The sequence below is a fragment of the Hemiscyllium ocellatum genome, chromosome 34 (genome assembly GCF_020745735.1).
Source record: "Hemiscyllium ocellatum isolate sHemOce1 chromosome 34, sHemOce1.pat.X.cur, whole genome shotgun sequence".
Classification (NCBI taxonomy): domain Eukaryota; kingdom Metazoa; phylum Chordata; class Chondrichthyes; order Orectolobiformes; family Hemiscylliidae; genus Hemiscyllium; species Hemiscyllium ocellatum.
In genome coordinates, this window is record NC_083434.1 from 10,535,463 (window position 1) to 10,557,739 (window position 22,277).

General features: G+C 39.4%; 1 protein-coding gene across 1 annotated transcript in view; it reads left to right on the forward strand.

The window, feature by feature from the left end:
- Positions 1–22,277, forward strand: part of cap2 (cyclase associated actin cytoskeleton regulatory protein 2) — a 232,355-nt gene that overhangs the window by 172,388 nt on the left and 37,690 nt on the right. Inside the window, exon 7 of the mRNA XM_060849866.1 lies at positions 5,437–5,542. Coding sequence (XP_060705849.1) covers positions 5,437–5,542 — 106 coding nt within the window. The remainder of the gene's footprint in view (positions 1–5,436; positions 5,543–22,277) is intronic.

Consider the following 22,277-nt stretch of genomic DNA (forward strand, 5'->3'; position numbering starts at 1 on the left):
ACAATAGTAACAATGGCATGTGTGGAAAATTTAAAGAAATACCATTGTAGCTACTTTAGGAATCTATTGTGACTACAACACTGTTAAAGTGTGAATGGCTGTTAAGAGATCTAGCTTGTATCCATCTCCCTATCCTTAAAGCCAACAGTCCCTTCCATTTGACCCCAAATTTGCCTTCACTTACCTGTGGTCTGAGTCGTTTGACAATTCTAAGCCTCTGTTGAGTGTTTTGCTCGCAGCCGATGATGATATTTTCTGCAGTGTAGGACTACCTACCTTTGTTCATCTGGTAGTCCTCAAGTGTGGGATGGCTTGATACAGGGGAATATCTGCCACTGACTACTTAAGTGCCTAATCAATAACTAATATAGCAGGCCTTCCCCAGAGAAGATAATATTAGAGTCTCACTTGCTCTAGAGCTGGCAGATAAGACCCCCTTTGTTTGGGTTAAATTGTGACCTTGGTGTCTTGTCTTCATATCTATGGACTTGGCATGGGAGCATGGAAGTAGGACGAAGTTTTAAGTGTGCATGTAGTCTTTTATATGTGTGGATGTTGAATTTAGTCAAGATTGGAGTCTGACTTGCCAGTAGTTCCTGAATGAAAAGCAGAATTGCAGCCATATCAGGAATGAAATAAAGTCAGCAAAGCAGAAGAATTAAAACATGGGAATACAAGGAGAAATTTCCATGCAAATTTCAAATGGCTAGCTTGAGAGACTGGTCACAATACAGTCTGTAGATTGTTTTAAGTAGCTCTTGGGTTTTTTCATCATTTTTCTTCTAGTAGAGAGTCTTTAGCGGAAAGTCATTCAAACATCGGGTTTGTCTGGTATCATCATATTCTTGTCTCACATTGAAGATTCCAATAGGCGCAAAGAAAAAATGAAATTTATCGAAAGACAAATCATAGCTGGCTATTAAGTGGGGTGTTTATTTCCATAAATTTCAGTATGCCCTGATGCATCAGGTGAATGTAGGTACAGAGCTTCATATATAACCTCCCTCCCCAACCCGCATCTAGTAACAGTTTGAGCTTCAGAAGCTAGGTTGAACTTTTCCAAACTTTGCTAACTTTGATCCTTCCTATTATGGGCAAGGGAAAAGCAACATTCATCCTGTGCATGGATGGAAATGCATGAACTGCACCCTGTGATTCCATGATATGTATAAGGTTCCAAACCAGTAACATACATTAGTACATCAGTTCTGAGTCCCAGTAATAAAAGATAATAACTCTTAGTTTCAATAAGACTAGAAGACAGAGGAGTAGAAGCAGACCATTCAGCTATCGAGTGTGCTCTACCAAACAAAAACAGAAGTTGCTAGAAAAGTTCAGCAGGTCTGGCAGCATCTGTGAAGAGAAATCAAAGTTAACATTTTGGATCCAGTGACCCTTCCTCAGAACTTTCAGTGAGATCATGGCTGATCTGATCATTCTCAGCTCCATTTTTCTGCTTTTTCCTCATAAGTCTTTATTCCCATACTGATTAAAAATCTATATATCTCAGCTTTGGATAAATCTAACGACCCAACCTCTGCAGCCTTCTCTTTAAAGGATTCTAGACAGGGACTACCCTCGAAGGGAAATATTCCTTCTCTATCTTTAAAAAACCCCTTATTCTGAGGTTATACCCTTGATAATGGGAGACTTCAATATGCAGGTGGACTGGGTAAATAATGTTGCCAGTGGATCCAAAGAAAGGGAATTCATAGACTGCTTACAGGATGGCTTTTTGGAAGTTTGTTTGGAGCCCACAAGGGAGCAGGCAATTCTGGATCTAGTGCTTTGTAATGAACCAGACTTTATAAAAGATCTTAAAGTAAGGGAATCCTTAGGAAGCAGCGATCATAATATGGTAGAGTTCAGTCTGCAATTTGAAAGAGAGAAGGCAAAATCGGGTGTAATGGTGTTACAGTTATATAAAGGTAATTATGAGGGCATGAGAGAGGAACTGACAAAAATAGACTGGAAGCAGAGCCTAGCGGGGAAGACAGTAGAGCAAAAATGGCAGGAGTTTATGGGTATAATTGAGGACACTGTACAGAGGTTCATCCCCCAAGAAAAGAAAGATTTTTCGGAGAGTGATTAGACAGCCATGGCTGACAAAGGAAGTCAGAAAATGTATTAAAGTAAAAGAGAGATCCTATAAAGTGGCCAAGAGCAGTGGGAAATCAGAAGATTGGGAAGGCTACAAAAACAAACAGAGGACAACAAAGAGATAAATAAGGAAGGAGAGGATCAAATATGAAGGTAGGCTAGCCAGTAATATTAGAAATGATAGTAAAAATTTCTTTCAATACATAAGAAACAAACGACAGGCAAAAGTAGACATTGGGCCACTTCAAACCGATGCTGGAAGCCTAGTGATGGGAGATAAGGAAATAGGAGGAGAACTTAACAAGTACTTTGCGTCAGTCTTCACAGTGGAAGACATGAGTAATATCCCAAAAATTAAAGGGAGTCAGGGGCTGAGTTGTGTATGGTTGCCATTACAAAAGAGAAAGTGCTAGAAAAGCTAGAAGGTCTTAAAATTGATAAATCTCCTGGCTCTGATGGGATACATCCTAGAGTTCTGAGAGAAGTGGCTGAGGAAATAGCGGAGGCATTGGTTGAGATCTTTCAAACGTCACTGGAGTCAGGGAAAGTCTTGGATGATTGGAAGATCACTGTTGTAACCTCCTTATTCAAGAAAGGATCAAGGCAAAAAGATGGAAAATTATAGGCCAATTAGCCTAACCTCGGTTGTTGGTAAAATTCTAGAATCCATTAAGGATGAGGTTTCTAAATTCTTGGAAGAGCAAAGTCTGATTAGAACAAGTCAACATGGATTTAGTAAGGGGAGGTCGTGTCTGACAAACCTGTTGGAATTCTTTGAAGAGGTGACAGGTCGGTTAGACCAGGGAAAGCCAGTGGATGTGGTCTATCTAGACTTCCAAAAGCCCTTTGATAAGGTGCCACACGGGAGGTTGCTGAGCAAGATGAGGGCCCATGGTGTTCGAGGTGAGCTACTGGTATGGATTGAGGATTGGCTGTCTGACAGAAGGCAGAGAGTTGGGATAAAAGGTTCTTTTGCAGAATGGCAGCTGGCGACAAGCGGTGTCCCGCAGGGTTCAGTGTTGGGGCCACAGTTGTTCACATTATATATTAATGATCTGGATGAAGGGACTGGGGGCATTCTAGCGAAGTTTGCCGATGATACGAAGTTAGATGGACAGGCAGGTAGTACTGAGGAAGTGGGGAGGCTGCAGAAGGATCTAGACAGTTTGGGAGAGTGGTCCAGGAAATGGCTGATGGAATTCAACGTGAGCAAATGCGAGATCTTGCACTTTGGAAAAAAGAATAAAAGCATAGACTACTTTCTAAACGGTGAGAAAATTCGTAAAGCCAAAGTACAAAGGGATCTGGGAGTGCTAGTCAAGGATTCTCTAAAGCTACACATGCAGGTTGAGTCCGTGATTAAGAAAGCGAATGCAATGTTGTCATTTATCTCAAGAGGGTTGGAATATAAAAGCACCGTTGTGCTACTGAGACTTTATAAAGCTCTGGTTAGGCCCCATTTGGAGTACTGTGTCCAGTTTTGGTCCCCACACCTCAGGAAGGACATACTGGCACTGGAACATGTCCAGCGGAGATTCCTGGAATGGTTGGTCTAACATACGAGGAACGGCTAAGGATCCTGGGATTGTATTCATTGGAGTTTAGAAGATTGAGGGGAGACTTAATAGAAACTTACAAGATAATACATGGCTTGGAAAGGGTCGACGCTAGGAAATTGTTTCCGTTAGGCGAGGAGACAGCGTGGACACAGCCTTCGAATTAGAGGGGTAAATTCAGAACAGAAATGCGGAGACATTTCTTCAGCCAGAGAGTGGTGGGCCTGTGGAATTCATTGCCGCAGAGTGCAGTGGAGACCGGGACGCTAAATGTCTTCAAGGCAGAGATTGATAGATTCTTGATGTCATGAAGAATTAAGGGCTACGGGGAGAATGCGGGTAAGTGGAGTTGAAATGCCCATCAGCCATGATTGAATGGGGGAGTGGACTCGATGGGCCAAATGGCCTTACTTCCACTCCTATGTCTTATGGTCTATAATCTCAGTGAGATTTTGGACAATCCCCTCCAAATTTGAATTCATCCAGAAAGTTAGAAATTGTAATTTTGAGTCAAAATTTAAATAATTTGTATAAATTGTGAATAGCAGTGCCAAACTGCAAAATGATTTCCTAGACAATGATAGCTGAAATTAGTGGTCTTATTATTTTGTTATTCCGAAAAATTCAGAATATTTTCGCTTATCGTGACAAAAAAATTGGAACAACTTACTCAAAATGCAAAATAACAGCTCAGAAGATGATACATATTATGATCAGTTGACTACATTGGTTGTCCTTAAATCCACTGGTTCAAATGATAACATTAATCGTTCACTTTCAATTAGACCTCACTGTACAGCTTTCCCACCAAACGTTCATCCAATTCACAAATTATCCAAGGTTCTTTCTGTGGCTTTGGGCCAATGACCGTTTAATCATGGAACATCAAAAAAAGATTTCTGATGACAATAGCTTCTCAGAGCCAGATCCCAGAATGACCAAAGGATACTTTCTACCAAAGGAAGTTTTTTTTTAGTTTTCCAGTAGTATCTGCTATCCTTTTCTGTTTTCGATAGAATCTCAATAAAAAGGTAAGACTCATGGAGTCAATAACTACATTTAATTATAACAATTACTATGTGATCCATTTAACCAGCCTCTTCCAGGCCTCTGAGCATAGTGATGGGCCAACTCTTGTATTTTTCCTCTTTGCTCTTCTTACTTATTTATTTTGTTTTAATTTACCTTTTTGCCTCTTGACTACTTGCCATCCTTCCATTAGGAGTGAATGCCATTTTTGTGGACAAAATGTTTTGCTGTTGAGAATGGAGGTGTTTCAACACTTCCACTAATACCACCATCACCCTTTTTCATTTGGCAGTTGTCTGGTGTAGAATGCTTATAATCTCATTATATGGACACCCAAGATACCATGATCTGGTAGAAAAAACTCCGTCCCTGACAAATGCCACAATGGTGCATACATAAGCCCCAATATATCCAGGTTATCTTGCCACCTTTTTATCCCTTGTTGATTTTTCTCTGCCAAATTTCTCCTTTCCCTTATGGAAGTATTAGTATTGTATTTGAGAATAATTACTCAAGAATCAAGGACTTACTAAGAAATATAGCAAATTTTTCCCTTAAAAAAGTTAACACCTAACATAATTATTTGTTAAAATATATTCTAATGTCATAAGTTTGAATGTTAGTCTCTTTATCTGGATGGTTTCAATAATTTGTGTGGAAACTTGAAAGTAACTGCTGCAATGTCATAGTAAATAGCATTGCACAAGGTAATCTCAACATTGTTGTTAATTAATTCTTTATTCAACCGCAGTGACAAGAGACACGTGGAATGGGTCAAATCATTTCTCAGTATCTGGACAGAGCTCCAGGCCTACATCAAAGAGTACCACACTACTGGACTCTTGTGGAATAAGGTTGTAAGTATCTTCTGTGAGCTTCACATAGCTTTAACCATAGCATAAATTACAACCATTATGTTAATACCTTTCTCCACATGAAACATAACTAATTTGAGGTTTCTGCTAACTTGGAACATTTTTAACATGGCTATTTATTATTAAACAGCAATCTAAATCCCTTTCAAACCTTCATTTTTTTCAATGGCTTTTCATGGCAAAGAATTCCATGTCTTACATTCTCTGTGTATATTTTGATATTGGAATACAGAAGAAAAAAGGACCAGCTTTTGTAGCCTAGGCACTTTAGACCACCATAGAACATCCAAAAGTCCTTCATGATCTGGTGAAGTATTTTTGAATTGCAATCATGGCAATAATTTTTGCACACAGTATGATCCTACATACCGTAATTTGATAATTACCAGATGTTATGTTTTAGTAATGGTTGTGAGATAAACATATGACTAGGACATCAGAGGATTTTCCTGCTCCTCTTTGTAATAGTCCTATAGAATCTGTGTTATGCAGCTAAGAGTGCCTTGCTTTCAGAATTCATCCAAACAACTTAACTTTCAAAGAGTGGAGAATGGGTACTGCACTAGAATTCCAGCCAAGAGTTTTGTGCTTAGTTTTCTAGAATGGGAATTCAAATCTCAACCCTTTGACTCTGAGATGAGATGACTCATTTGAAGCGATGATTTGGAGATGCCGATGATGCCACCTGATGAAGGAGCGGCGCTCCGAAAGCTAGTGTACTTCCAGTTAAACCTGTTGGACTATAATGTGGTGTTGTGTGATTTTTAACATTTGAAGTGATGTTACCTTTGTAGATCAGACAAAGAATTGGTATATTCCAATATTCAACTTTCTATCAACACTCAAAGTCTAATGAATCAGTCAACAGTTTGCTCTTTGAAACATGACTTAATTTAATTAACAGGTTATGATCCGGAGAATCAAAGGCATACAAGAGGATTTTGATCTTAACTTAAATGGCAGATCAATGTAGATCTATTCTGGATGGAAATAGAACCAGGCAGTCATTTAACTCCTGTTTGATAGATGAGTGTTCATACCATGGAAATCATTTTAAAAACATGGAGTGTGCTCCCTCATAATGTGTAAGATTGAAATATAAGCATCATTGCTAGAAAGAAATTTAGAATATAAATTTATTTTTCACCATAATGAAGTCACTGAAGTACTATGCATTGGTAGACAAAATCTAAATCTCTCATTTCTCCTGGCTCCTTCCAAAGAAAAAGACTGCCATTTTAATTTGCCAGCAGTTGATAGCATAGGATGAAATGCAATATGTGCAATAATTGGATGCTAAAGGAAGCTAAGGAGGCACTGTTGATGGACTGCATCTTAGACTAAAGTTTTGTAGTTTAGCGTAGGGGAAAAACAAATTGACTTTATTTAGCACCTTTCACAACCTCAGGATGTCTCAATTGTCTTATAGTAAATTAAATACTTCTGAAGTTGTAAAAAACAGGAAATGTGGCAGCCAATTTATGCACAGCAAAGTCAAGGGTCAGATATTAGCCTGGACATTAGATAGAACTTTCTTGTTGTTCTTTTGCTGTTCTGAGATGGTGCCATACGCTATCTTATATGTACCAGAGAAGGTTTAATATTTCATCCATAAATACAGCATCTTTGACAGTGCAGCACATCCTTAATATTGTCATGGAATTTCAATTTGAATTATTTGCTTGTGTTTCAGTGGTGAGATTTGGTCGTACAACTTTTGTGTATGTGTTGCTTGCTCCTCTCACCTTAAAAATGTGCTTACTAGTCTTGAAATTCCCCATCCCACGGAAAAGGCAACTACAATTAACTCTATTTGTACCCCTCATTATTTTATAGACTTGTATATGGTCGCCTCTCAACTTCCTATGTTCCAGTGAAAGAAGTCCCACTTATCTAACCTTTCTTTATAACTCCTACCTTCCATATCTGGCAACATCTGGTAAATCTCTTCTGAACCCTCTCCAGCTTAATAATATCCTTCCCATAACTGAGCCACTTGAACTGGACACCATATTCCAGAAAAGGTCTCACAAGTGTCCTGTACAACTTTAACATGACTTCCTAACTCCTATTCTCAAACGACTGAGCAATGAAGGCAAGTATGTCAAACTCCCTTTTAACCAGCCTGTCTATATGTGATGCAAGCTTCAAAGAATTATGTACCTGTACCTCTGGGTCCCTCTGTTCGACAACACTATCCAAAACTCATTAATTGTATAACCACTACCCATGTTTGTTGTACCAAAATGCTTCTTTACAATTGCAGAAACTTATTTGATCATTGATCGCGATACTGTTTACAAAAGGAAAATTGAAGCTGGAGATTTGAATTTTCAAACCCCTCAATTTCAAATCTTTGTGTGCCACAGTGCTGATTTCTTAGTCTAGTTCTAGGTCTATTAATTAGACAGAGCACTGTACAGTTTGTGGCTAGTTGATTTAATCACTATCAGAGATGCTATTCTGCCAGTCTGTATCTAGGAAGAATTATGGAAATTACCCATGATTCTGGCTGAAGAGGAAAGTGGAGGATCAGGAAGAAAGGAAGAGTTGAGTCAATCAGTTGATTCTACATATAGTAGAGTCCTTTGAGAATTAGAGTTCTTGACTTGCTGAGTGTTATAACAAAGCACTTCATCTTCTAATTCAGCCTTTACAGTTTTCTGAACTCAATATCCAGTTCAAAAATTTCAGACTGTGAATTCTGCCCTTTTACTTTGGTTCTTTTTGTTGCCATGTCTGAATCTTTCCTTGTGTATCTTTGCTTTTGGACAGAGCTGTTATTCGGCCAGTCACACTCATTCTGGACAAGTGATTTGCTACATTACTATGACCAATATCACACCCTTTGCCCTTTCTTCTAAGATCTGCCTTTGTCATGTCATCTCTCGTCCCACACCTTTTCTTATCTTCTTCCCCCTCTCTGCCACTCTCCCCATTCAATAGAATAAACATTTTACATTTCAACTTTCCTTCGCTTTTGAAGAAGAATTATGTTCAACTCAAAATTAACACTGTTTCTCTCTCCATACATGCCGCCAGATCTGCTGAGCCTTTCCAGTACTTTGTTTTTATTTCTGATTTCAGTATTCGCAATATTTTGTTTTTACTTACTTTTGAGAATCTATTGGGCTTGTTCAGAATTAACTGCTATACTGTTTGCACAATCCTTGCTCAACTCACTCCCTGTCAGGATCCAATTAGCAGAAAGATTTTTCTTAAATTTATGTGGAATAAAAAATAAGAGTATGTGGCTAGTCTCTCACTCTTTTCAAAAGTACTTATTTGTGTGGTTTTCAAAATTGGGCTGGAAAAGAGATGGGGTGTTTACACCCATGAAGTTCCAGTTTGATATGTCACATCCTTGCTAAATCTCAATCTTAACAGCATGAGTTCTCCCTGATCATTTTCAAAATGGAGACCTGTTTACTGGGAACATGATCCATGACTGAGAAATGCTGTGAAATTGTACTTATGCGGTGAGTAAAAAATATCAGCATGTTAGTAGCCAGCTGAGCCATTACCTTTGTTTGTATTGGAAAAGCACTGTGAGCAAGCATTAAAATGTGAAAACATATCGATTCTAGTGCTTGTATTCAGAAGGTTACATTTTGTTGCTGTGACTTTGCTGTTGGACCAAAGGGTACATTGTGACTTTTCTTCCACTGGCATTCGGTGTTTGCATCATTTCGAAACGGCAGGGCAATATGATCATCAACCATGGATCTAATGAGTTCCACTCAAGACTGGAGCCAGGTTGGCACTTCAGTGTGATGCAGAGAGGATGCTACATGCGCATAGGCACTGTCCTTCAAAAGAGATGTTAATTTAACAGTCCTGTCAATGTTGTAGAGCTCTTGTGATAAAGTGTTAGTGTCTCTACTTGTGGACCACAAGGTCTGGGTTTAAGTCCTACTGACTCCACAGGTGTGTCATGACACGTCTGATACCTTGATTAAAAATATCTAAAAGATCCTGTGACATTATTTTCAAGAACAGCACACAAATTTTCCCTTGTATCTTGGCCAATAACTATTCCACAACCAAGATAACAAGATCCTTATCTAGTCATAGACCCATACAGAATGGAAACAGACCCTTTGGTCCAACTCATCCGCACTGACCAGGGATTCTGATGTGTCCCATTTGCCTGTATATGGCCCATATCTCTCTAAACCCTTCCTATTCAAATACCCATCTACATGCCTTCTAAGTGTTGTTTCCTCTGGCAGCTCATTCTATACACACACCACCGTCTGTGTGAAAGGTTACTCAGGTTCTTTTAAATCTTTCCCCCTCACCTTAAACCTATGCCCTCTAGTTTTGAATGCTTCCACCCTACTCAGTGCGGATGAGTTGGACCAAAGGGTCTGTTTCCATTCTGTATGGGTAGATATGTGGCTCATTAGACTAGATATGTGGCTCATTTGGCAGCACTCTTGTCTGTCAGTCCCATGTTTCTGGGTTCAGGTCCCAGCCAAGGGCATGAGCATAATAGTCCATGCTGCAGTCCAGCACAGTACAGAGGGTTGCTGAAATGTTGAAGGTCCTGTATTTCAGGTGAGACCTGAAACCAAACCCTTCAAAACGACACGGTGTAACAGTGGTTAGCACTGCTGCCTCACAGTGCCAGAGACCGGGGTTCAATTCCCGCCTCAGGCGACTGACTGTGTGGAGTTTGCACATTCTGTCCGTGTCTGCGTGGGTTTCCTCCGGGTGCTCCGGTTTCCTCCCACGGTCCAAAATTGTGCAGGTTAGGTGAATTGGCCATGCTAAATTGCCCGTAGTATTATGTGGAGGTGGGTGCGCTTTGGCGGGTTGGTGTGGACTTGTTGGGCCGAAGGGCCTGTTTCCACACTGTAAGTAATCTAAAGATGCAGAATCCATCAGATTCCCAGCATGCTATAGAGCTACAAGATGATTAGGGGTTTAGATAGGGTTGACCATGAGAACCTTTTTCCACGTATGGAGTCAGCTATTACGCGGGGGCATAGCTTTAAATTAAGGGGTGGTAGGTATAGGACAGATGTTTGGGGTAGATTCTTTACTCAGCAAGTCGTGAGTTCATGGAATGCCCTACCAGTAACAGTGGTGGACTCTCCCTCTTTATGGGCATTTAAACGGGCATTGGATAGGCATATGGAGGATAGTGGGCTAGTGTAGGTTAGGTGGGCTTGGATGGGGGCAACATCGAGGGCCGAAGGGCCTGTACTGCGCTGTATTTTTCTATGTTCTATGTAAAAGACTCTCCCTCTCTATGCCCCTCATGACCTTATCAACCTCTCTAAGTCACCCCTCGGCATTCGACACTCCAGGGAAAATTAACCCCAGCTGATTCAGCCTCTCCCTAGAAGTTAAATCTTTTGGTCATGGCAATATCCTGGTAAATCTTTTCTGCATCCTCTTAGGTTTAACAAATTATAGATGGGCGACCAGAATTGTACATAGTATTTTAAACATGGCCTCACCAAGTCCTGTACAGCAGCAACATGACGTTCCAACTCCTATACTCAATGTTCTAATCAATGAAGGCAAGCTTGCCAAATGCTGCCTTCACCACTCTGTCTATCTGCGACTCCACTTCCAAGGAACAATGCTCCTGCACTCCAGCTCTCTTTTTGTGTATCAATATTCCCTAGGGCACTACCATTATTGTGTAAGTCCTGCTCTGCTTTGACTTACCAAAATGCAATACCTCACATTTACCTAAATTAAACTCCATCAGCCACTCGGCCCATCTGATCAAGGTTCCGTTGTACTCTTAAAATAATTGGCTTCACTATCCACTACACCACCTATTTTGGTGTCATCTGCAAACTTACTAACCATGCCTCCAATGTCCACATCCAAATCATTGATATAAAATGATGGTAAACAGTGGACCCAGCACCAATCCTTGCTCACTGTTCACATTGCTGTACGTCGAATGCATTCAAGGGGCTGGTGTAGCTCAGTTGACTAGACGTTTAGTTTGTAATTCCAAGTGATGCCAATAGTTTGGGTTCAGTTCCTATCAGTATCAGATTACTATGATAGACTCACCTTTTCAACTCTCCTCTTGCCTGAGTTGTGGTGACCCCCATTAAACCACCACCAGTCATCTCTCTCAAAGAGAGAGCAGCAGTCTGGGAAGACAATAGCGACTTTACATTCACCATGTTTCCAACAGTGCCTGCACTTCAAAAGTATTTCATTGGTTTTAAAGCTTTGTAGGACATTCTGAATTTATGGAAGACACAGTATAAATGAACCTTACTTTTGATTTTGCCTCTTAAATAACCATGTGAGTCAGCCCAGTCTGATACTATAGGAATGTTGGTTATGTATTTTGTTTTGAAGGGAAGAGGGAGGTGTTGAGGAGGAAGTAGGTATATTCCCATTCTATGAGAGATATTGTATTTTGGATGATATAAAAACATAGTAATATCATCAAAATGGGCAGCAGAGTAGGACTTCGGAGCCTGAGTTCAGGCAGCAGCATGAACTCAAGTGGACCCAGCGCAGACCTCCTGGAGGTGGCAAGTGAGCCCAGAACAGACTCAAGTGAGCCCTTATTTTCCGAGGGCGACATTTGACCTGGTATCAGAATCTGTTTCTGCTACTTCAGTGGAGGTAACATTGGCAAGATAGGCCCAGCGGTGAAAGTTGGCGCCTGAGGATCGGTGACTTTGTTGGATAAGTCCAGCACTGATGGTGAGGCAGTGGGGGAGGAGAATTGTCCTAGAGGTGAAAGATGACACCTGACGCAGAGTGACTTCAGTGTTGGTTGGATCTGGTGTAGATGGCAACGATGCAGTGGAGGAGGGATGGTGGCATAGACATCATTGATGGTGAGTTGGCTCAGGACTGATGGACTGTCTTTCCAATATATCTTCCTTTTTGTTCTTATTCTTAAAACAATTAAAAATGACGCCGGATCATGGGTGACAATGAAAAAAAGCTTTTTACTGTATTTTACTGGGTTTTTTTCAATGTAAAATACACATGACAATAAAATTATTCGTTCAAAAATCGTAAGGCAGTCTACTGACACAGATGGACATGATGCAAAAGAACTACATCGATTGTAGAGTGTTTTGGAATGTTATGAGGTTCTGAAAGTTACTTTTTACATTCTTTTCACATATTCATTTCAGGCAAAATACAACCTATCACCCTTAATTTGTACACAAAATGGGGGAGAAAGGATTTGTTTCGGTAACCTCCAGGTTTCTTTGTCTGTCACTCCATCAGCTGCCATTCCCAGGAGTGCGAAGAATAGGATTGGGGTAAATGGAGAAAGCAAAAGAAAAATATATATTGATAATTATTTTGTATAACCTCTTCTTAACAGCCAGCCTATTTTCAAACACTAATGTTTTGTCTAGTCTTATTAGGCACTTAGTTTGTAAAATTGGTTAATTGTTTTAGCTCATTCTTTCAGCTGCTTGAATTTCATTTTCTTTTTGAAATGGAGAGATTCTAAATGTATATTATAATAACCTGTAAACAGCTGTATCAGCACTTGATTTTGCTGTTCTTTCAACAGACGAGAAGCACCCTGAGTTTTTTAATGATCTAATTGCGCTTTGCTTTGTTTAATTATGATCTTTAAAGCTAATTAGAAATAAAATCATCAGTTTTAGTTTTAATATTGTACTAACCCAGTATGCTAAGGAATCCACAGCTTGGGAAAAGGGAGGGGATAAACTGTACTATGAATAGAAGATTGGACAATATCAACTTCAGATAAATGTAGTGAATTGTAAGCTTTTGTGAATTTTTTAAACTTAATTATTTGTAGCTATGCCATCTCAGCACATCCAAACCTTGTTTGTATTTTTGTCATTTCCCATGATAGTTTGTGTATTTTGGGAAAACTCTTTTTACTCGCTCAAATTAGAACTGGCAATCCAGTGATGGACAGTTTACATGATGCAAATTCCCTTTCTTTTTGGATGAATGGGTTGCATTACATTGATGTTGTTATGAAGATTGGATTCAAGGTGACCAAAATCAGCATACTCTGATTCTTTATGAATCCATCGTCCAAACCATTCGTGCAACCTGACTGCAGAATTATCTACAGCTCTGCTTACAGATGCGGTCTGTCACTACCCCTGTGATCTGGACACCAGGAGTCTGAGGCAAGTGTTTAATAAATGCAGGTGACAAGCCTGCAATCTTATGTGAATGGGTATAGATTATATCCTATTTAAAACTCTTCTATACTGAGAAATAACCAGCCTTTATGAACACAGTACAAGGATAGTTTTAATTTTAGATGACAATGTAAAACAGTTAATATCTAGTTAGCTACCTGCTATGCATTTCCCTCCCAACAGTTTCAGCCAAATTAACTGTGATGCCAAATCCAATGAATGAATGTTTAAAAATTAATTTGAGTGATAGCATTCACCTGAATCACATCTGCCAGTTCCGAAACAGTCCCACAACTCACCTTTCTCCTTTAATTAACCATCACTTTGTCCTCCTTCCTACATTGTAAGACCCAAATGTAAGAATAATACACATTCCGATCCAAATTTAAAACTTAAATTGACATCATACATTAGGGATGTGACAAATATACCTTTTCCACAAACCTTTGCATACCTGTGTGCTTCGTAAGATAGTTAGCCAGTGGCTGCAGTCTGGCTGGTGGAAAGTTGCTGCCCTTCACTTGAGAAGACTGCAAATAACCTTGGAGGTGCACCTTAAACAATAGTGGATCTGGAAGAACTGGATTTAAGATTGCACCACTTCAACTTGAGTTCAACACTCTGAATGAGTTGGTCAACAACTGCAAGGACCCTGGAGAAGTGGCAGGTGTAGGTGCATAAATGTTGTCACTATGAGTGAGGAAAATAGATTCAAGCGTGAAGCCACTGCCATTTCTTGGTGAGGAGCGGGGCATTTCAGCAATACTAGTAACCTATGGAATGCCATTGTAAACCCAGACATCTACAGCCTGACATAATGGCAGCAAGTTGACCTTGCATAACGACAGTCTGAACTTTCAGTGCAACCTTTAGACAGTTCTTCTACAGCAACATAACCGAGGTATGGACCATTAGATGTTGTATCATTATTAGTTCCACAAATGCTGGAGATGACTGGCTGTTCCACAATGGGAATAATGGATCCTCTGTGGGATAAGTATTCTTAAATCGATGTTCATAAATTGGGGACCACTGTTCATTTTAGGACCTGAACCAAACCGTTCAGTGCAGTGCAGAAACAGTGCTGCAGTGTTGGTGCTTTCACATGTTACATAAAGGTCCATCTGCTCATAAGTGAGTATAAAAGATCCCATGGCATTATTTTGAAGAAGAGTAAATTATCCCTTCTGTTGTGCTCAATATTTATTTCTCAATCAATATCAGAAAAACGATTATCCCATCATTGTCACACAGCTTCTTGTGGAAGCGTACTGCACATTTTCTACATTATGATAGTGACAGCATTTCAATGCATTCATTGTAAGGAGCTTTCAGACATCCTGAGATTGTGAAAGACACAATCTTCCTTTCTTCACCTTTGAAATTACTCCAGTTTCTATTCCAACTTCCAATGAATTTTCCTTGCAAACTGGTTTTACCTGTTTGCTAAGGAGTGCTAAGCATTTGCACGTCACTTGTAGTCAGGTAACTGCACATAGAATAATGCTGCATGTTCTAATTGTTTTAAGACAGCAGAGTGCCAAATTTGATAAACAGCCTAAAATGCTGTGAAAGGATACTAGTTATTTGTACAGTGATCCTTGTGCTAAATTTCTTAACCCCCACACCTGATTAATTTGTTTTTTTTAATTTAACTTAGTGTCATTATATTTTCATGTGGGTATTGCACTAAGGACACCCTTTATTCTCCAAAATTGTAGAATTCCAAATAAATATTTGAAGGATTCAGTAACCCCAAGGACTGAATTTATGGATCTTATGTGGATCTTACCTAAAAAAAATTAACTACTTGTATATGAAAAAGCTAGTATTTGAAGGAAGGTTTTGTCCTTGAAAGTTCTTACTCAGTTGGCTTGCAAAAGATATCCTATAATTACAAAAAGAAGTATATGTTGCAATTTCAGAACTTCTGGGAAAATCCCATGTGTAATGGTACAATTTTATGTTTCTGTGTGCGCTTATCATTGATTCTTGATAATTGATTATGTTGAACTCACCTGATTTGAACCATTCTGAATTGTTCTTGTCGTTCAGTCTATGAGACTAAAGAGCTCTTTGTCTTGGCAGACAATGCAAACGGGTGTCAAAAAGGTTGTTCCCTGAGGGTAATGCACAGGGTTTTATCATTTGGAATTTCCTGAATTGCCTCTGTAAAACAAACAGTTGATGCAATTCATTGAAAATCCCATTAACAATAGAACTGGAAAAATAAGCATATCAATATAACTTGCCTCAGTTTCATTTGCAGATACAAAGTGTACAACAGTTTGTCAACAGAAAGTAATGGGGAATAACTGTCTTTGATTGGGATCCTCAAAACAACTGGTGTAAAAAGAAAAAAGTGCAAAATTTGAAAAAAAGCAAATATGTTGTGTGTTGTCTAGCAGCTGATCTACTCACTTTTTAAATGTTTTGTTTTATTAGACATATTCTATATTACACTTCAGTGTGAACTGAGAGAGCAATATACTGTTACAAATGTCATCGTTTAGATCAGGTATAAAGCTTGTCTGTTCTGGTTGCATTTCTTCAAAGAATGGCATGAAAATCTCATGGTGGCCTGGCCAATATCTATCCCCAACACATGCCATGAAAACAGATCGACTTACCTTTCATCTCTTTGCTGTTTATAAGATCTGGTTATTAACAAAATTGATTGTCAAATATTTCTTTCAGAAAATGTTCCAGACAAAGAGCTAAGGGGCATCCAAGAACTTGAAAGTGCTACATCCCCACTGATCGATCACAATTACCACCCCTCCCTCACCCCCACCCCCACCCCAGCTGCATCCACCTATAGCCTTCACCACCACCCCCACCCCCCCCAGCTTCACCCCCACCCCATATTTATCTCTCATCTCCCTTCCCCCTTCACATTCCTGATGAATGGCTTGCGCCCGAAACGTCGACTCTCCTCCTTCTTGGATGCCGCCTGACCTACTGGGCTTTTCCAACGTGACCCTTTTCCACATTGAGTTTAACATTGCTGAGCAGGCTATTTGATTTTAAACTAACCACCTCCTTTCTTTGAGATCTAGTACAGGGAAGTGTAACAAATGATCTATTAATTTTACCATCTTTGAAACATCTTCAGTAGGACACCGCAAAATACCCATTCCTATATTATAATACACCTTCATATGTAACATCTACAACGTGATTTCCAGTGTAGAGAAAGCATAGTTACACTCTGGGGTTGTCGTTAAACATGACAAGTACTAACATATAAATTCAAATCTTCATTAATTACCCTTTTCTTTGTGCCCTCACCTTCCATTCTCTCACTTTAAAAAAAAACACTTTTTTTCAGTATTTCCTCGTATTGCATTTCCTGATTCTGGCATATTTTAGTGAACATTCATCCTTGTTAATTGTCTATAGTTAATGTAGTGGTTATGGGCACTGGGGGACCTGACAATACACAACAGACGCTGATGAAATGTTTATGTTCTTAATAAATAATTCCTTCTGAGCAATTCTTTGTTCACTCTCCAAAGACCATTTATAGCCTCCAAAAAGCAGTCGGTTGCTGTTCAGCTGTTAACTTGCAAGGGTTGAATGTCACTGGCTGCTGTGCTCAATTGAAACAGGTGGTCTTATAATGCGACAGGGAGTGAGTACTTCATTTTGTTTTCAGTGAGGAAATGCCTTAACAAAAGGCCTATGATTAATGTTGTTCTACACCTGCTCAGTAAATCTGTTGAGTAAAGAGCCTAGTCCCTGCTTGTCCTAAAGAACCATATTTTCCAAAATGGTCAAGGAATCAATGTAAAAGCTTCATGTACAAAGGCCATTTAGATCGTTCCCAAAGGGCAATTATTAATAAGCTAGCATTTACTACTAGTTGTGTTGTATAGATGATATTAAACCTGTGATTCCCTATTGGACATTACCTTATTAGAGATGGTAATTCTCATTGACACTCTGCTTTCAGGGAATAACTACAGATGTTTAATCATTTCAGTTGTTAGCACATTTTCCCATTATTTTTATATGTTCTGAAATTATTTCTGTAAAATTTCAATACCAAGTGTTTAAGTTGTAATTGTACAAGGGTATCAGCCTTGACAGCATGGTAATAGCACTTTTATCTCTACTTCAGAAGGTCATGAGTTCAAATACCACTACAGAGATCTGAACGTGCTAGGCAAGTCAGTGCTCCATTGTAATGCTGAGGGCATGTTGCACTCTTGAAGATACTTTCACTTGCATCAGACATTAAGTCCCATTTGCTCTCTTAAATCAAGATCCCATGACACACTTTCAAAGAATAGTAGCAAGTTCTTTCCAGTGTGGTGGCCATATATATCTCTCTCAACTCTGCTGTGTATAACCTTCATCAGCATGTTTCCTATATTCCAACAATTGCTACACTTCAGAAGTACTTCATTGACATTCTTTGGTACATTCTGAGATTGTTATAAGTGATATTATTTTATGTATTGTCTATATACTTGATTTTTTAAAATTTCCTATGGTCTTATTGTGTTTGTGCTGATGCACACAGCCTCAAGTAGCCCTCATTAACCACTCCTCCCATATGTCCATATGGCCCTCTTTAATGCTGAGCCTGGACAGAGAATCACAATCGATAAGAACTATACAGTTGAGCTTAGATTCAGCCATGCTATGGAAATTAGGAGTTCCATATTGGAATATTAATCTGAATCGCATTGCCCTTGCCCAGTTTGGGTTACAGAATACAGTTATAACTCACTTGGCTTGACATGATCAATTCACTTGGATCAGGTGGCTCTTATACTAATAGATGTGCATGCTCATTACGTCAGGAGAGGTGTTGGTGCAGAGTTCAGGGACATGGGAGAAACCCAGCCGTTCATCTTGCTTAGTCCGCAGATGGGAGAGGCAGGTGACGCTTCCTTTCCAGATTGGGCACCATGAACAGAGCTTGTGGAAATTGTTACATTCTGACTGTTGAGGGCACCCAATACTTTGAAATGGAATTTTGGATTTAACTAATATCCTGGAATGGAGTACTGGTTGTGCCAAGTATATATGAAGATGGGAAGCTGCAAGTATATAGGAGAGATCTTATAAATTTCAGTGCCACATCTCATGGGGTTGAAGTTTGGCTCTCCCAGCTCAAGTGCCTCAATGATCAATGCAATAGCTTCCAAATCGACCAGTTCTCTCTTTGTCTAGTCTCTCCTGTTATAATTAGGATTGGAATAAGAAGCGGAGGAGAGGGACCTGGTTTTTGTTTGTCTCTCCCTGAAGTGAAGATATAAATCAGATCTTTCCAAATCATCCATGAGAGGAGGGAAAGCATCATAAGAATCAAGAGCATAATTAGGTGATTTGGCCCATCGAGTCAGGTCCACCGTTTGATCATGGCTGAAATGTTTTTCAACTCCACAGCCTTCTGCAACAATGTGTTCCACAGATTCACCACTCTCTGACTGAAGAAATTTTCTCCTCATCTCAGTTCTAGAGGATTGTGACTTCATTCTAAGGCTATGCTTTTGCATCCTCGTCTCTCCCACCAGTGGAAACATCTTTTCCCTGTCCACTTTATGCTGGCCTTGCATATTCTGCAAGTTACAATGAGACCATCTGCTAATCCTTCTAAACTCCATCAAGTACAGACCCAAATGTCTTCGGCTGCTCCTCCTATGGAAAGCCCTTCATCCCTGGGATCATTCTTAGGTAGGAGGCCCAAAGCTGAACACAGTCTTCCAAAGTCTGGCCAGAGCTTTCTAATAACCTCAGGACTACATTTGTCTTGTATGTCAAGCACTCTTGAAATAAATGCTAATATTGTATTGGCTTTCCTAACTGCCAGCTGAACTTTGAGAACTTTTAAAGTTAACTTTCTGTTAACTTTAAGAGAATCCTGAACTAGGATGCTTAATCCCGCTGAACTTCAGATTTCCGAAGCCTTTCCTTGTTCAGAAAATAGTCTATGCCTCTATTCTTACAAACAAAGTCCATAACCTCACACTTTCCCACACTGTATTTCATCTGTCACTCTTTGCCCACTCTCCTAACCTGACCAAATCCTTTGCAGAAGAATTAAAGGGACATGAGGAAGATATTGTAAACATCTGAAAATAAATAACAATTCAGTATACATGCTTGGAAACCTAATACGGAATGAAATAAATCAGTTACAAATTATATTTTTGGCATAATTGTAATGAATAATTCTGAAGAAATAGCTTTAATTGACTCAATGATCAAATGTGATACTATTCTTGACTAGAGTATCCTAGGAAGGGGACATCAGGTCCTGTCTTCCCCTCTGTGGGCCTCCTAAAACTCTTACGAATAACAAATTAAATGACAGCTACTGTGAGCTCAGAGATCAATCTGGTGAACTATGGGTAGCAGCTGCTGCAGACACAAACAGCTGAGGTAATCCTGTAAAGCTATGGTTTTTGCAGATGACCGTACACGGTCGCCTGATAAGCCCTAACTATTCTTTCTATCAGGGTCTGCCTCAGGCACAAAGCTCTGATTTCTATGCATCAGGGCCTTTTAATGAGTCATGGGAGACATGCTTGATGCAGGCTGCTGCCTAAATGGTAACACCCAGCAGGTCCCTGACTGGATGCTTACAGCTGACTAGTTGAAGGTTACTTCACCTGACACCCAGCACATGCTGCTTTAACTTAGTTTTCATACAACGAGAAAATTAAAACCTTTGCTCGAAGGTTAAGGAGTTCAGGAGACTAAAGAGTTGCCATATAACAATGGTCAGACTAAAGATTCTAGGGGCCTTCAGCATCAAGAACATTCATGAGCCCTTTCTAGACCCTCTACACGTACAATGCACCCACCCATTACAGGACAAACATCTTTAGTTAAAAAGTATGAAGATGGGCTGGTGGAGTGTTTAGGTGCTGTCTCAATAATAATACAGATGTATTAACTTATTAAATATAGCTGCAGGGGTTTTCTTTTGACTAAGTCCTCCATCCACAGGCCACTAGGCCTCTGCGTGATGTCGACCTGCATATTGTTTAATTACAAACCAAAATAACAAGCTTCCATTTATGTAGTGCCTTTGACGTCATTAATAATATGCTTAGGTGCTTTATAGGAATGTAAGTGAACAAATGTTTGACAATAATTTGCATAAAACAATGTTAATATATGGAATTGTGACCTTGATCAAAGAGACAGGTTTTAAGGAGCATTTTAAAACAGGGGAGAAAGATAGAGAATTATCAGAGGGAGTCCAGAGCTGAGGGCATAAATAGTTGAAGGTACTGCTGTCAATAATATGATAGATAGGGATGCAACAGAGGCTAGAATTGGAGGAGTGCAGATAAGGAGTGAGGAGTGAGGATTGTGGGGCTGGAGGACATTACAGAAATAGGGCTAAGGCTGAGGGGATTAGAATTTTTAATTCAAGGTATTGCTTAACTAGTTGAATAGAATTTCGTACAAATTAGGATGCGAGCAGCATACTTTTGGATGAACTCAAGCTTAAATGTTGAAATTGTCAAGCTTAAACATAACAAAGGCATGTAGCTGTAGCAGATGTGCTGAGAGGAGTGGAGACTAGCTATCAGAAATTGTTGGCCATCTTAGAATTTTTGTGTTTATAGTGTACTGTCTTATTCAGATACTTAACATTCCATGCACTAAGGGTACTTTTGTTTTAATTGTATTGACAGATCATTATCTTTAGTTTATGCATGGACTTAATATATTAGATATAGAATTTAGTCTACATACACAAGAATTCAACTTGAGCTATTTCATTGTGAGCCATAGGAAACTACAAAATAAATTTCAGCAGGGATCTCCGGACATCAGATATTAGACCATTCATATTAACTTAATAATTATCCTTCTAAGATGGATCCTATGCTGAACCAAAACAAGGTACAATCTACAACGCAATGCTCCTTCAGTACTAACTAATTTGATATCAATTCTTAACATGTAACAAAATATACTTTTATAACTGCAATGAAGAATGCAACATCCATGTTGAACCCAAATTGTATACGACAATTACATTGCAGCAACTTGCCAAGAGTTCTTGACCATGCCTGTTAAACGCATGACATTCATGGAAGGACAATGACAGGAAATATATTGAAACCGAGTCACCTCCCAAGTTCCCCTCCAAGTTGCAAACCATTCCAGATTGGACGCATTTTGCCATTCCCTCATCCTTGGTTAATGATCCTGTGATTGTACCTATATTATGTGAAGTGCAGTAGTTCAAGAAGAAGGCTACCATCATCTTAAGGCTAGTATTATGCAGGCTGTAGCAGTGACACATAGCTTATGAATCAAAACATTTAAAGAAATTGAGAAACAAACTTGTAAAGAGATCTCGGCTATCTGTAAGAATAATAGAGTGGTTATGGTAGGGGATTTTAACTTTCCAAACATAGACTGGACTACCGTAGTATTAAAGGTTTAGATGGAGAGGAATTTGATAAATGCGTACAAAGCAATTTTCTCATTCAGTATGTGGATGTACCTACTAGAGAAGGTGCAAAACTTGACCTACTCTTGGGAAATCTAGAGCAAGTATATTCCTGTTAGAGTGAAAGGGAAGACTGGTAGGTTTA